At 40.8% G+C, this 15023-nt stretch overlaps 1 protein-coding gene across 4 annotated transcripts in view; it reads right to left on the reverse strand.

Annotated features, from left to right (window-relative positions):
- The window catches only part of ACP3 (acid phosphatase 3), a 52288-nt gene that overhangs the window by 11949 nt on the left and 25316 nt on the right, over window positions 1-15023 (reverse strand). For all 4 annotated transcript variants that reach the window (XM_008983835.5, XM_002759611.7, XM_008983833.5 and 1 more), the window contains 4 exons: window positions 12061-12153; window positions 8963-9095; window positions 4391-4473; window positions 1629-1732 (listed from right to left, as the gene is read on the reverse strand). In XM_008983835.5, the coding sequence (XP_008982083.3) occupies window positions 1629-1732; window positions 4391-4473; window positions 8963-9095; window positions 12061-12153 (413 nt within the window). The remainder of the gene's footprint in view (window positions 1-1628; window positions 1733-4390; window positions 4474-8962; window positions 9096-12060; window positions 12154-15023) is intronic.

The raw sequence follows: 15023 nt of genomic DNA on the forward strand, positions 1-15023 counted from the left end.
CCTAATATAACAAATTGGAATTAACCTTTACGTGGCCCTTGGTTAATTTTTTCTGTATGTCACTGCCTTTCATTTGAAGAAATACTCCATAGTTGATTTGTAATATAGATTTAACTCAGGGTGTTAAGAGAAGGAATTCAGTGGGAGAAAATGATTCTGTGCAGTAAGAAAGCAAGCTCCAGAACCCTGGGGTCCAGAAACCAGAGAACAGGGAGGTACAAGTAGAGTCAGTAGCTTCTCTTGTCTTATCCCAAAGGAGACAGTGCCTGCCACTGGAGCTGATCCTGGAATTTGGTTGACTATTAACTCTGTGCCCAGAGTTGGCCTTCTGAAGGGCAGACTTGTGCTGGGCTTGTTATTAAGAGAGGGTTTTATGTCTCTAGTCCTTTCATTCCCATTTTCTGCTCTATTTGGTCAATCTCCATTTCGTGGGTCTCGCCTCTCCACTCTGACTCTAGATATTTGACAGCAAGGTTAACTAAGACCACATTTTAGTTCTAGTTCACTGTGCCTGGCACCCAGTTAGAGGTTCAGTAAAGGATGTATCTCCCCTTCCCTAGCTGTGCAGAACTCACTTTCTTTGTAAGCAGTGAAGATATTGGTTGAGAATGAGGTCTCTCTGCTGTTACTTTTTTACTTTACAAATTCAGGGGCCAGAAAGCTACATCCCAGACTACAAAATTTGCAAAATGAAACACAGAGCCCATTGTTAAAAAACTACTACGATTTAAAGATGGCAACAGCAGATCATTAAAACCAGCATGGGCTCCTTTGAGCACAGATCCCCATGTCAGGTTGGTGTGCAGCTATTCTGAATGCCTTGAGAGAAGGGCAAAATAGAGCTCCCTGATCAACCCTGAAACAAACTCTGGGGTCATTGCCTTAACTCAGCCCTTTCTCTGCTCTTATCCCACTAATAATATCCCATGAAGTCTGGCAACCAACTTGTCCCAAATACCTCCTTCTCCTCCTCCCAATGAGAATGCCATTGTCACTGCAGATAAACATTTTTGGCTGTGATAATCAATTCTTTCCAGTTTTTCCAGGACATTCCTGGTTTTAACAATGAAATTCACATGTTCTGAGAACACCAGATTTCATCAGTCAGTTCTGGGTGAACTGGGAATTTGGCCACTCTAGCTTTGACCCTTTTATGGGTTCAAGCTAAGCCGTGGTCATCTGGGGAGGGCCACACTGGGTTACAAAGAGGCAAACACCAGTTAGAAGTTGTACTTTAATAATCTTGACTTGTGTACATGAATCATCAGAAGTTGAATGAATATGCTTGAATTATTTAATTGAAAAAATTATATAACCATCAATAAATTTTTCTCTTGCCAAATATATGTGCAATACATGCATACTTCTTAGAATACCTTAACCTTTTAAAAAATGTAATTTCTGTTGCGTACGCTATTTTTCAAATTTTTCATCTACTGTGTATGTTATTTTCCAATAAGTCTTCATGAAAAAGAAAAAAGAGACATGACTAGCATCCTATTACTATCATTCTTCCCTTTGAATATACCAAATCAAAGACAAACAGGCATACAACCCTTAACCCAAAATAATAATAATGAAACCTAAGGTCCAGTGATACTGGTTTTGAAAGGCACTTCGTCACTTACCCCTTCTCAAAGTACAATTCCATCAAGTGGCAAGAAGCATAGGGAGGAAGGAATCCGTTGTAAGTATCTAGTGCCATCTGTAGGCCACTCACAGTAGTGTCATGCTATAGAGATTTGAAACAAATCATTTTATCACCTGTTCAGATTCACATTCAATAGGTATGAAGCACTTGTAGAGCACCATGATGGCTTCTAATTCAATTACATTTCCCATGCACCCCGCCATGGCTTAATGAGTAGAGAAAGAAATAACTAATTTTGGCTGAGCATCAGCTGTATGCGAGGCAGTATGATTTAGATCTGTATCATTATGTCCATTTAAAAATGAATAAATTGGTCAGGTGTGGTGATTCATGACTGTAATCTCAGCACTTTGGGAGCCTGAGGTGGGTGGATCACTTGAGGTCAGGAGTTTGAGACCAGCATGACCAACATAGTGAAACTCCATCTCTACTTAAAAAAAAAAAAGAAAAAGGTGGGCATGGTGGTGCAGACCTGTAATCCCAGCTACTCTGGAGGCTGAGGCAGGAGAATCCCAGGAGGCAGAGGCTGCAGTGAGCTGAGATGGCACCACTGCACTCAGAGGGCAACAGAGCAAGATTCTATCTGAATAAAATAAAAAAAATTTAAAAAATAATAAAAGATGAAGAAGTTGAGACCCAGGGAAATCAAGCAACTTGCTTAATGTCATATAACCCCAAAATGGAAGAATGTACATTTGAATCAAGTTTCGTTAAGTGCTGTGCCTTTTTGAAATATTTTGAAATACATTGATGCTAGATTATCTTTTTCTATAGATTAGCATCATCTGTGATTTAAAGTTGTGGAAGAATACACGAGGTTTTAGGGAAGATAAAATACCAGGAAGTATAGGGTACAATCTAAAAATAATTGTAAGGCTAAATGTTTACCCCCGTGTGGCTGGAAGGTACAGGGGAGTGGTTTTCAGTCTCCTTTCTGCTACCGATTAGTGATCTAATCTTAGGCAGTCCTCAACTTCCATATCTACAAAATTGGGATAACATTTGGCTGCCCGAACTGTGTGTGCACATATTCAAAAGGGCCTAGAAGTAAACTAATAGAGGAAAAAAAAAGGAGCTATGGATATGACATGCTGGAAATCACACCACAAGTTAAAACTAGAGATCAGATTAACCACTAGAAAAACTGGCAGAATTGACTAATTCCAGGCCTACCTGAGGCTATTTCCCTAGTCCATACCATTTAGGCCTCCTGATAATAGACAAACTTCTCTGTATCTTCAGTCACCTCTTTTACCTTCTTGCATAAATGAAAACATGGCTTTCTTTCTCCAGCCACAGCTGAGAAACATTTTATCATAAAGACATGAGTGAGAGGAGTCATCATGCTATGTCCTGTTTCCCTGCTCATCCCAGACTCCATGGGCAGCTCTTTGAATGTATAATACAATTGTAGAATTTTCCCCCACCACTGTGTCCCTTCCTGCATTCTCCAAGATGAAAGCCCATTCTAAGATCTCTTGCTCTCTTTTATTTCTACTCCAAAATGTAGCTCTAACTTTGAGTTGCAGTCCTTCTTCCCTTTCCTCCTTCTATTCCCTTTGCCATCTGGAGTTTTCTGCTTGGATGCCCCATGGTTTTTCAAACCCATTGTCAAGTCAGTACATTTATCTGGTCCAAGACCACCTCCTTCCTGCCATTGAGAACTGAAAACGTGCCTTCATCTGGGGCTTCACCTTCCCATCATTGCCCTCCACCTACTTCCAATTCATCACTGAGAATGCACACCCAGCTTTTCTTGTAACCCGACTCACCTCTTTTCCTCTTCTCTTGATTCTCTAATTTCAGGTAATTTTTTAGGCCACACCCCCATTTTTCTAGACAATCACAAAAGCTTTCTACACCATATCCTGTTCCCAACATCCAGTCATGCTCCAAAATAATTAATTTCCAAAATGCTGCTCCTATCCTGTTACCCCTGCCCTGCCTTCCCTGAGCAAACACTGGCAGGGGGTTCTCCCTAGCTTCCTTGCTTCTTTCTACGACTAAACAAAGCAACAGGACAAGATGGCCCTACAGCTGCCATCCAGCATAAACTTCTGACACTTTATATAGAGGCTGTCTAAAAACTTTCTGTAATGATGGAATGTTGTATATCTGTGCTGTCTAATTCAGTAGCCACTGACTATGTGTGGCCATTGAACACCTGAAATGTGGCTAACATAACTGAGGGACTTAATTTTTCATTCTACTTAATCATGATGAATTTAAATGTAAATAGCTACTTGTGGTTACTGGGTTCCATATTGAGCAGCACAGTTAGCATCCACTAATTTGGTACCACCTTTTCCAAGCAACATTGCTGACCTTCCACCTCTGTCCTAATAATTCACTTTCTTTGTCCTATACACTAGTGAGGAGCGCTTACTAGCCCCTTTCATCTTGAAGTGTTGGAAGTGCTACCTTGTCCCAGAAGCTTTTCTGTTTCTCTTCTCCACCCTCTCAGAACACAAGGGATGGCTAGCTTCTCTGAGGTGCCAAAGCACTTGGCTGAATGGCATTTCCATCCTGTTTTGTATGATGTTTATATTTGTCTTCTTGTTAGTATTCGATTATAAATCCCTTAAAGGCTGGAATGATGCATTTAATTCTGAAAGCTTTGTGTAAGTGCCTACCACATACAAGGTGATGGGAAAATGAAGATAAAGAAGGTGAGGTCCCATGCTCCAAGAGATCTCACACTTGAACAAATAGATGTTAAATGAAGACAGAAATACTTACTGCAGAATACATGATAAGTTTTTTGTAGTTTGGCATCTCAGTTGCTCTCTTCATGTGATTGAGGATTTCATTGACCAGGACACCTTAAAGGAGATAAATCAATAACCAAGCTGAAGCAAACATAAGCTTCTATTTTGGTCCATTAGCTTTTTGTCAATTCATAGTTGGGCACTCTCCCCACCATGACTTCAGAAGAGGGGCAAAGATCTAATTTTGTTGAGCATCTGCTCTGTGTTAGATGGTGTGATTTACATACTTTTTTCTTTAACTGAATCCTACATCTCAACCCTCATTTATAGGTAAGGAATCTTAAGTTCAGAGATATTAAGTGACTCACACAGCCAGGTAAGGAAAGCTGGATTGGCACACTAGGACTCTACCATATCCGGTTTTGCTAAAGGTCTGGTTAGGAGGCTGATAAGCTTGGATGGAACTTCAGATGGCTTTTTCAGATCATAAAGGAGAATTTTTAGCCCATGTTCTTCTCCAGAGCAGACCTGAAATGACAGCACGGCAGGTACACCTCTGTTTTCACCCCTCTTGCTTCTACTCTCTGGCAGTCAGACCTGAGGGAGGCCATGGGAGAAAGCAGCTCTCTGGATGTTTGTACAGGTCATGGACTATTCTCTGTGGACCATTTCCCCAAGTTACCCTAGATGTCACTACTGGGGAGCCAGCCAGCATCTTTAGCTTTCATTTGAAGTTCTGTCTGTCTTCAGTAGAGGAAATGTTTTGCTCTTCACACTTCACATCTGAACACCTAACTGCTGTTGCTTCTGAGGTGGTGAAAGGCAGATGCAGAGCTTGCGGACTTTATCCTACTTGTAGGCACTGAAGGCAGTAAGGTACCTTGTGGTGCCAAAACAGATCCTGTTTTAAGGACATGTTGCTTCAGAGATGTCTATAACCATCCAGTGTGTCTGTTGGTCTCTTTACCCTGCATGTGCTCTCCTGGCTTTAGAATGACCAGTGCAGGGGGAGGGGGAGAGAGAGAGAGAGAGAGAAAGAGAGAGCGAGAGAGAGAGTGTGTGTGTGTGTGTGTGTGTGTGTATGGTATGTGTGTTTTGTAATGAGCAGGACACTGATATTAATAGATGGACTATAATCTCAGGTTCTATAGTTCACTCAGCAAACACATACTGAGCATCTATGATGGGCCAGATACTATGCTAGGGAATCAGACCTGGTCCCTGCCCTCTAAAAACTCATAACATAGTAAGAAGAGACAGGTCTGTACACCAGTAAGCATAAAAAAGGGTTAATTAAGGAGGTAGGTGATCTGCTTTTTCTGTAGATGCTGGAATTTCCTTGAGGATGAACAGAAAAATCTGATGTACATGTCTAACAGGTCTAAATCCCTTCATCTCAGAGAAGGTTGCCCTGTGGAATGCATTAGGGACTTTAGCTTGATTAGCATGCCATGTTGGTGCTAAACTCTGTGGCCAAGCTCTTGGGAGCCATGACAGACAACGACAATCAGCAACTTGCCCTTTGTCAACAAGTGCCTTTTGTTCAGGCTGCAGTTCTGGTAATGAATATATCAATTCTTGATTCTGGGATGATTACCCCCTTATCGCAGGATTGATTAGGGGTGACTATCATGATTCTCCTCAGGCTCTGGCATACCAATATCCTGAGGCTCTGAGGGGCTCAGCAACTTAATCAGATTATACAACTTGTAAGCAGATAAGGAGGGCTTTAAATCTAGCATGTCCTGCTTCAAAACCCTTATTTGTAAACATTAGACCACACTATAGTGGAAAGCTAGCCTTGAAGTTATGTGTTGTATCCTTTATTAAATCTTCATAAACTAGACAACATATCATTGATCTGAAGATATAAACTTTGCTTCCTTCACTTCTAGTCTACAGCAGAGGTTGGCAAACTTTTTCTGTAAAAGACCAGAGAGTAAATGTCTTAGGCTTTGTGGGTTATAAAATCTCTTGCAGCTACTCAACTCTGCGGTGATAGTGTGAAAGCAGCAATGGACAATACAGAAATGAATGAGTGTGGCTGTATTTCAATAAAACTTTATTTACAAAACCAGGTAGTGGGCTGGATTTGGCATACAGGCAGTAGTTTGTCAACCTCCGGCCTAGAGCGAAAAGAGCTCTCTTTTCACTGATATAACCAGCCATATGGTCCTAAATTTGCCTCAGGGACTTTTTTAGAGTGGGGTGTGTGTGTGTGTGTGTGTGTGTGTGTGTGTGTGTGTTACTGAACAGTGTCATCCCTGAAGTTAAATGATGAAATAAAAATTCCAGACTGGGAATACTAGTTCATGCCTGTAATGCTGGCACTTTGGGAGGCCAAGGTGGGAGGATCGCTTGAACCCAGAAGTTTAAGACTAGCCTGGGCAACATAGGAAGACTCTGTCTTTGCAAAAAATTAAAGAAAAATTTAGCTGGGCATGGTGGTACACGCCTATAGTCCCAGCTATTTGGGAGGCTGAGGTGGGAGGATTGCTTGAGCCTGGGAGGTCAAGGCTACAGTGAGCCATCATCATGCCGCTGCAAGCCTGGAGGACAGAGCGAGACCCTGTCTCAAAAACAAGCATACAAACAAACAAACAAAAAATAGAAAGAAACAAAAACAAAACAAACTGACAAAGAAAACCTGCAAAGGTCAGAAGATGGCCCCGATGTTTCCACACCAGTCTTTGTCACCCAGACAATGTGGGTTCTCTGTGCAGGACTGTGTTCAGCTGTGTCATCATTCAGCAAGCATGTAGCTGACAAATCTCTTTTGCGTAGCCAGATCTGAACAATAGTCTGAGCTTGTGTTCTGGCAGGACCACACAGGAAAAAATGTGCTGCTTAACAATGGCGCTGGACTTTTTCCAGAAAGTAGGACAGCTGGTTTCATACAAGTGCCAGCCTTTAGAATCCAAGATCAGAGAACATCTCAGAGAAGGACTCTTACAGAGTCTAGTTTAATCTCCTCATCGGGGAGTAAAACAGAGATCCAGAGAGGGAAAGTGGCTTCTCTCAAATGTAATCTTCTGGTAGCCAAAGGGGAATAAAAGAAGAAACAAGAGGAAAATGGAGCAATTTCATTTCTTATTCATATATACACATCCCTACATCTAGTATTAGACTACTGTCAACTCTCATCTGGCATAAAGCTTCTTGGGAATTTATTCCAATGCAGATCCTGATTCAACTCACTTGGGGGTGGGGCCTGGTTCTATATTTCTAGTCAGGTGGTAGTTGATGCCGATGCTGCAAAGTAGGCTGCACTTTGAGTCGTAAGGGGCTAGATGCCTGATTCCACCATAACCAGGTTGGGGGATATAAATCAAGAGTCCACTTCCACCATCTGATGGGGCTTGGGACTGAGTTACACTGCTGGCACCTGGTGGGCTCGAAATGAGGCTGAGTGCTTATGTGGCTTCCAAGGCTCACCCTCTACATCTTTTGTTGTTACGATTGAGCTTCTTCCTGGGTTCTGCCCATACACACAACCAGTATCCTGCCTGGTAATTTTTTCCAACACTCCATGTTCCATCTAAGACTCCTCTCTGGAGCCTCTCCCTTCCTCAAGGGCTAGATCTCATTGCTCATGTGTTTAATGTGAAGTAAGGACTTACACATTTCTACCATGTCTGTCTCTGTGCCACACAATCAGGATTTCTGTAATAGCAGGTCCATAACATCCTCATGTCATTAATGGCTACTGTCTTAAATTTTTTGCCCCCACCTACTTTATTCATCTCCATGAATGCTTCTTTACCATGAATACATCTTTATTCATCTACACGAATTTGCTCCTGACCATCCTGGTTTCATACCTAATTCTCTGGTTACAGCTTGCCTCACTCTTTGTACCTGGTGTGCGGCCCTGCTTTTCTAGCTATAATTGACTCCTTTACTGGTCAGTGATTTGAATTCTTTCCCTAGTTAAGTAGCCTTAGTGAATATTCTCCCAGTTTGGTCCAGGCCTAGTAGGCTTTACCTCTATGCATTCTCAGGATTTTGATGAATTTGTTCTGATACTGTGATGAATAGTATCTGGTTTGGCAGATACTATAATGGCAGGAATCATGATGCGATTGTATTAATCTCAAAATGCATAGAGTCTGTGTGTTAACCTGACTTGGACCATCTCAGGGTTTTAGGAAAACAGGCCACTTTTATACTTCACACTTGAGAGATTCTCCTATGGGCCACAAGACACAGTTGATTTTCATGGGGATCAGACATAGATCCTTGATTCTTTGATCTCGAAGGGATGGAAAGGATCATTTAGCTTTAGCTTTCATTTTCCAGATAGAAAACTAAGGGCCCAAGTGAGTAATAGTCATCATTATAATAACATATGATGTTTATTGACAGTGTATTATATACCAGGTGCTGTTTGTTCTAAGTCCTTTGAATACATACGTTTATTTTAATCCTCACTGCATATGAAGTAGGAATCATTAATATCCCCATTTTGCAGAATGGAAGCTGGTACAAGAGTGATTAAGTGAACTGCCTGAGGTCACACAGTTGTTGAGTGGAGGGACTGGGACTTAGACCCGGATCATTCAACCACAAATCCAATATACTCCTCTCATTTTTTAATACTTACCCCCCTGGAGCCTGGATTTCTCTTTCTGCTTGTGAATTCCATAGAGGGACAGGAGGGACAATTCTGACAATTCTTTCAACTTAGTCATGGTGTCCTTAGTGGCCCAGGAGGGTAAAGTGAAATTGTGAACACTCTGTAGGAAAGAAAAAGGAAGAAAAATGTATGTGTAGTTTTGCTTATGACTGTCCTCTTTGTTGACTTATTTTATCCTTTCTCACCTCACAAGAACTAGTAGGGCTAGACTTTCTTGTCCTGCCATTTCTTTCTAAGAGAATTTCATATTATGATAAGTAGTGGTATTGCCTTTCAGAAGAGAAGCTTATATAAATTAATTTGCCCTCTCCTACCCAGTCCATAGCTTTTGGTTTAACTCTGGATAAGTGGGTGGCTCATATTTTGTAGAGTTAGGGTGCAGTATGGAAATAATATCTCATTCCTTTATAAAAGGGTTAGAAATATTTCTATGAACCTGACAGAGTTAAATGTTTTCTTAAAAGCTGAATGAGCTGCCAGGCACGGTGGCTCATGCCTGTAATCCCAACGCTTTGGGAGACTGAGGCAGGCAGATCGCAAGGTCAGGGAATCAAGACCATCCTGGCTAACACAGTGAAATCCCGTCTCTACTAAAAATACAAAAAATTAGCCCGGTGTGGTGGCGTGTGTGTGTAGTCCCAGCTACTTGGGAGGCTGAGGCATTGAAAATCACTTGAACCCAGGAGGCAGAAGTTGCAGTAAGCTGAGATTGCACCACTGCCACTGCATTCCAGCCTAGGCGACAGAGCAAGACTCCGTCCTTCCAAAAAAGGTGAATGAGGTGCCTGAGAGGCCAGTTAGGAAAGGCAATATATTTCTGGAGCCTTCAGTAATATATTCCCTCCTACCCCCATCAGAGTCTAGTTTTCTGACTTTTTTTTTTTTCAGAGACAGGGTCTTGCTCTGTCACCAAGGCTGGAATGCAGTAACCATACAGCTCACTGTAACTTCTAACTTCAGGGCTCAAGCAATCCTCCCACTTCAGCCTCCTGAGTAGTTGGGACTACAGGTGCATGCCACCACAAGTGGCTAAATTTTTTTTTTTTTTGAGAGAGTCTTGCTCTGTTGCCCAGGCTGGAGTGCAGTGGCATGATTTCTGCTCACTGCAACCTCCGCCTTCTGGGTTCAAGTGATTCTCCTGCCTCAGCCTCTCGAGTAGCTGCGATTACAGGCATGGGCCACCACACCTGGCCAATTTTTGTATTTTTAGTAGAGATGGTGTTTCATCATGTTAGCCAGGCTGGTCTGGAACTCCTGAGCTCAGGCAATCCATCCGCCTCAGCCTCCCAAAGTGCTGGGATTATAGGCATGAGCCACCGCACCTGGCCACACGTGGCTAAGTTTTAAGTGTTTTGTAGAGGCAGGGCCTTGTTATGCTGCCCAGGCCCATCTTGAGCTTGTAGCCTCAATGATCTTCCAGACTCAGCCTCCCAAAAGTGCTGGGATTACAGGCAGGAGCCTCCACACCTGGCTGTAGTTCACTAACTCTTGACGAAAGCCTGCACCTTACACAGAGTAGGTACTTGGTAAATATGTGTTAAATTAATGTATAAGTACAAACAGGGCAGGTAGAGACCTTGTGCCAATATTTATTACCCATTAGGAAGAGTCGATTAGGAGTCCCCCAGTTTCAAGGGCAGGATCGAGAGAGAGAGAAAGTGAGTTCGTGAAATAGGAGACCAGAGTGAAGTGACCTACAGAGGAAATAAGTGAGAGAGATTTGGAAAAGAGATCACATAATATGGCCACGTTTTGGAATATCTCAGTTCAAACTGTGTCAAGGAAGAAAAAAAATCAAGACTGGAATAAAAATGTGGGCTCTTGTTTTAACTGAAGAGTCTTTTGCAAGGCCAGTGAATTTTCACTGAAATAGATACTGATGATAAAGTGAAAATATGGGAAAGTAGCATGTGATTGGGTCAATTAACTCTAGGATGGATGGAGGCAAACTGTGTCATCTGTTATTAAGATAGAACTATGGAATTGATTGCTGCCCCCTAGACTCTTATGATGACCTCAAAGTTAGAAGTCAATATGAACTAGGTGGGTGGGTAGTAACAATCTTGCCCAGTATTTAGTGAACTAGTTGGGAAAACAGGAATAGAGAGTACTCCTTTTGGCCAGAAGGTGGAGCATAGTGATTGAAAAACACCGTGTAACCTTGAAAAACAATAATAATTTATCTGGCCACAAAGGATACTTAAAATGCATTGCAAAGCAAGAAAGAAATTCTTTCTTGCTAAGCAAATACAAATAGACTGGCTTGTAGTTTGCTTATTTCTACATTCAGAAATCAGGTAATTTCCGCCCTTCCTTCCTTCCTTCCTTCCTTCCTTCCTTCCTTCCTTCCTTCCTCCCTCCCTCCCTCCCTCCCTTCCTTTCTTCATTTCATTAATTCATTTGTTTATTTAGAGACAGAGTCTCGCTCTGTTGCCCAGGCTGGAGTGCAGTGGCACGATCTCTGCTCACCGCAACCTCCACCTCCCGGGTTCAAGGGATTCTCCTGTCTTAGCCTCCTAAGTATCTGGGACTACAGGTGCCTACCACCATGCCTGGCTAACTTTTGTCTTTTTAGTAGAGATGTGGTTTCACCATGTTGGCTAGGCTGATCTTAAACTCCTGACCCTGCGATCTGCCCGCCTTGGCCTCCCAAAGTGCTAGGATTACTGGCATAAGCCACTGCACTCAGCCTCCCCCATCTTTCTTTATAACAACATTGCCTGTTCATTAAGACCCAGGACAGGAACCCAGCATTTTTGAGTGGCTGCAAAATAAATAAGCTCCTACTGAATCCAAGGGGGAAAAAACCAAAGTGGAAACTCATAGAAGAAAAGCACTTTTGCTTGTACTTTTCTAAAGGACGCAAACATAAATAATACTAGAGAGAAAAGAGAAGTCAGGAATTTTAAGTTAATATAAGAAAGTTGTGAATTATGTTTCAATGTCAAAAGAAGCATAAATAATATATTCATAAGAAGTAGAACAAAAGATACTCATCTGTTTCAAAATCAGCATCAATCATAAAATCAGATCGCAAGTTAACCTTTGATTTTTTTGTCTTTTACCTCACAATACAAAGGGTCGTAGACTTTACTCCAAATTCCAAAAAGGTCCTGGCCATGGAATCCTGAAAGTTTTGGCAAGGTAGCTATAAAATCCTGAAACACAAACAGAGAAAGGAAAATTCCTACACAGGTTTCTCAGATTCAGCACTATTGATATTTTGGGCTGGACAATTCTTTGTTGTGGGGAGTTGTCCTGTACATTACAGGTTGTTTCACAGTATCCTGGCCTCTATCCACTAGATGCCAATGGCACTCCTAATCTCCCACTTGTGCAACCCAGACTGTCTCCAGACATTGCCAAATGTTCCCTGTGAGGCAAATGTGCCCCTGTTAAGAAACGCTGTTCTTCACAGAAAAATGCACCAGTAATACTGGTTAAGACGATGCCGTTCCAAAGAATTTTACAAACACGAATTGAATATTCCTTATTATTACTTTTAAAATGTAGATAGATGCTGGCTGACTGCCACATGTTCCTGGTTTGTGCTGGAATTGGATTGAAGTGTACTGCCTCAGATTCTTTTTAGAAGTGGGTAAAGTGTAACTCACATGTAAATACCTCCAGGTGACAAAGGCATATTTCAGGCCAATGCATCCAGGAAAATTCAACAGAAATAGGACTTGGTCTTTGGCTATACATATAAAAATTGGATGGAATGCAAATCTTTTGCTAGGTTCTGTATGATTCTTGGATTGTCGCAATAATGAGACCCAATGTTCGGCTGTCTGACTGCTGAAATTGGCAGCCATTTCTGGAAATCCTGTTGGAAGATATTGTCTGTCTGATGGATGAAATTGCTAGGGAACTACAATTTGCCAATATTAATCCCAATAGATTTTCATAAAATAAATAGTAATTATTATTATAGAGCTCCTATTGCCATTTCCTCAAACATAAAAGCTCCAGGGCTACATGACTATCACAGAGGAATTCTACCAGGCTTTTCAAAAGTGAATTATTCTAATGTCATTTCAACTGTTCTGGAGCATAGAAGATGAAAGAAAACTTTCAAAAACTTCTTATGAACTAAGTGTAACATTGATACTGACAAAGATTGCCCCTAAAATAAAACTATTAGTTCAATGCCACTTGTAAATATCAATGGGAAAGTCCTAAGTAAAATAATAGGAAGTAAATTCAATGTCACATAAAAGGAAATGGGTTTGATTTGAGAAATGTAAAGATTGTTCAATAACGGTAAATCTATGAATGTAATCAATCATTGTAATTGATCCAAGGAGAAAAATAATTTTATTATATTTGAAAATGTTAAAATAATCATTCAGGAGATTAAACAACCTATATTGATTAAAAAAACCACTCAAGAAAATAAGAAAGGTGGGTATTTCCTTAACTTGATAAAAATATATCTATTTTGGTTCAAAAGCCAGTATGCTTATTAGGAAAACTCCTCTGAAATCAGAAATAAGACAAGAATACCCACTACCAACACTGCCCATAACATTATACTGTAAGCAGAGGGCAATGCACATAGGCCAAAGAAAGAAATTAGAGGCACACAGTTTTGAAAACTGGAGATACACCATTATTATTTGCGGATGCTATCAACCTGAAACAGACTTAATAAAAATGTAAAGACATATATGAAGAAAACCCTAAAATAATCTTTAAAATAAAACAAGTAGGAATATGTACCATATTCTTAGAAAGGAAGATTTGACAGTATAAAGTTGCAAATTCTCCCTAAGTTAAATGAATTTAATATGATCCTAATGAAAATACTAAAAATTAAAAAATACTTTTGGAACTAGACAAGCTGACTCTAAAGTTCACAAAGAAAATTAAAACATAGTTATGGAAGCTCAGAAAAAGTAGAGCAATGACGGATGACTAGCCCTTTAGATATTAAAGCATATTATAAAGTCTTAATTAAAACCCAAATTTTGGCTAATAAATTAAACAGAATAAAAATCACATAAGTAGACCCCACACATATGGGGATTTTAATATATAATAGCTTAAATAAATGGGAAATATGAACTATTCAGTAAATAATGATGGGGCAATTAGATAATATTCTGGGAAAAAAATTAAGCAGGATACATACTTCATACTTCCTACCAGTATGAACTGTAAATGAATTCAATATATAAATGTGGAAATGAAGCTAGAGTGGAATTAGAAGAAAGAATTACAGACTTCTTTATAACCTAGGGTAGGGAAAGCTTTTCTAAATATTACTCAAAATATAGGAGCCACATAAGAATAAATTGATACAGAACCTATATTGCAAGAACACAGTAAGCAAAGTCAATAGAACATTTTTTTAATGCCATTCATTATCTGTGATATTGTGATATATATATTTGGTGTTCATCTCCATTTTCTGCCATACAACTCCTAAAATCCTTAGAGTCTCCAAAGTATGGATTTTTTGCCTGCTAATAACTGATTGATGGCTGGCAGTCCCTGGCCAGCTTCAAGATGAGGGCTGGTCACCAGAAAGCCAAGGCCAGGATTAGAGGGTTGGGACTTTCCCTCCTACTTCAGAACCTCTGGGGAGGAGAGGGAGTTAAAAGTTAAGTTGATAGCCAATAGCCTCTGTCTTAATCAATCATGGCTATGCAATGAAATCTCCATATAAAGGCCAAAGGACAGGGTTCAGAGAGCCTTCAGACAGCTGAACACATAGAGATTCCTGGAATGTGGTGGTCTCGAAGAAGTCAGGCAAGCTCCTTGTAATATCCTTTGTAATAAACCTGTAACTGTGTTTCCCCGAGTTCTATGGGCTGCCCCTGCAAAATTAATCGAACCCAAAGAGGAAGTTGTGAGAACCCCCAACTTAAAGCCAGTCTGCCAGAAGTTTGGAGGTCTGGACTTGCGTCTAGTGTCTGAGGTGGCAGATTGGGGGTGGCCAGTTTAGGGGCCTGAGCCCTCAACCTGTGGGATCTGATGCTGTTTCCAGATAGATGGGGTCAAAACTGAATTGGAGGACAGCCAG

The sequence above is a fragment of the Callithrix jacchus genome, chromosome 17 (genome assembly GCF_049354715.1).
Source record: "Callithrix jacchus isolate 240 chromosome 17, calJac240_pri, whole genome shotgun sequence".
In the NCBI taxonomy this organism is placed as follows: Eukaryota; Metazoa; Chordata; class Mammalia; order Primates; family Cebidae; genus Callithrix; species Callithrix jacchus.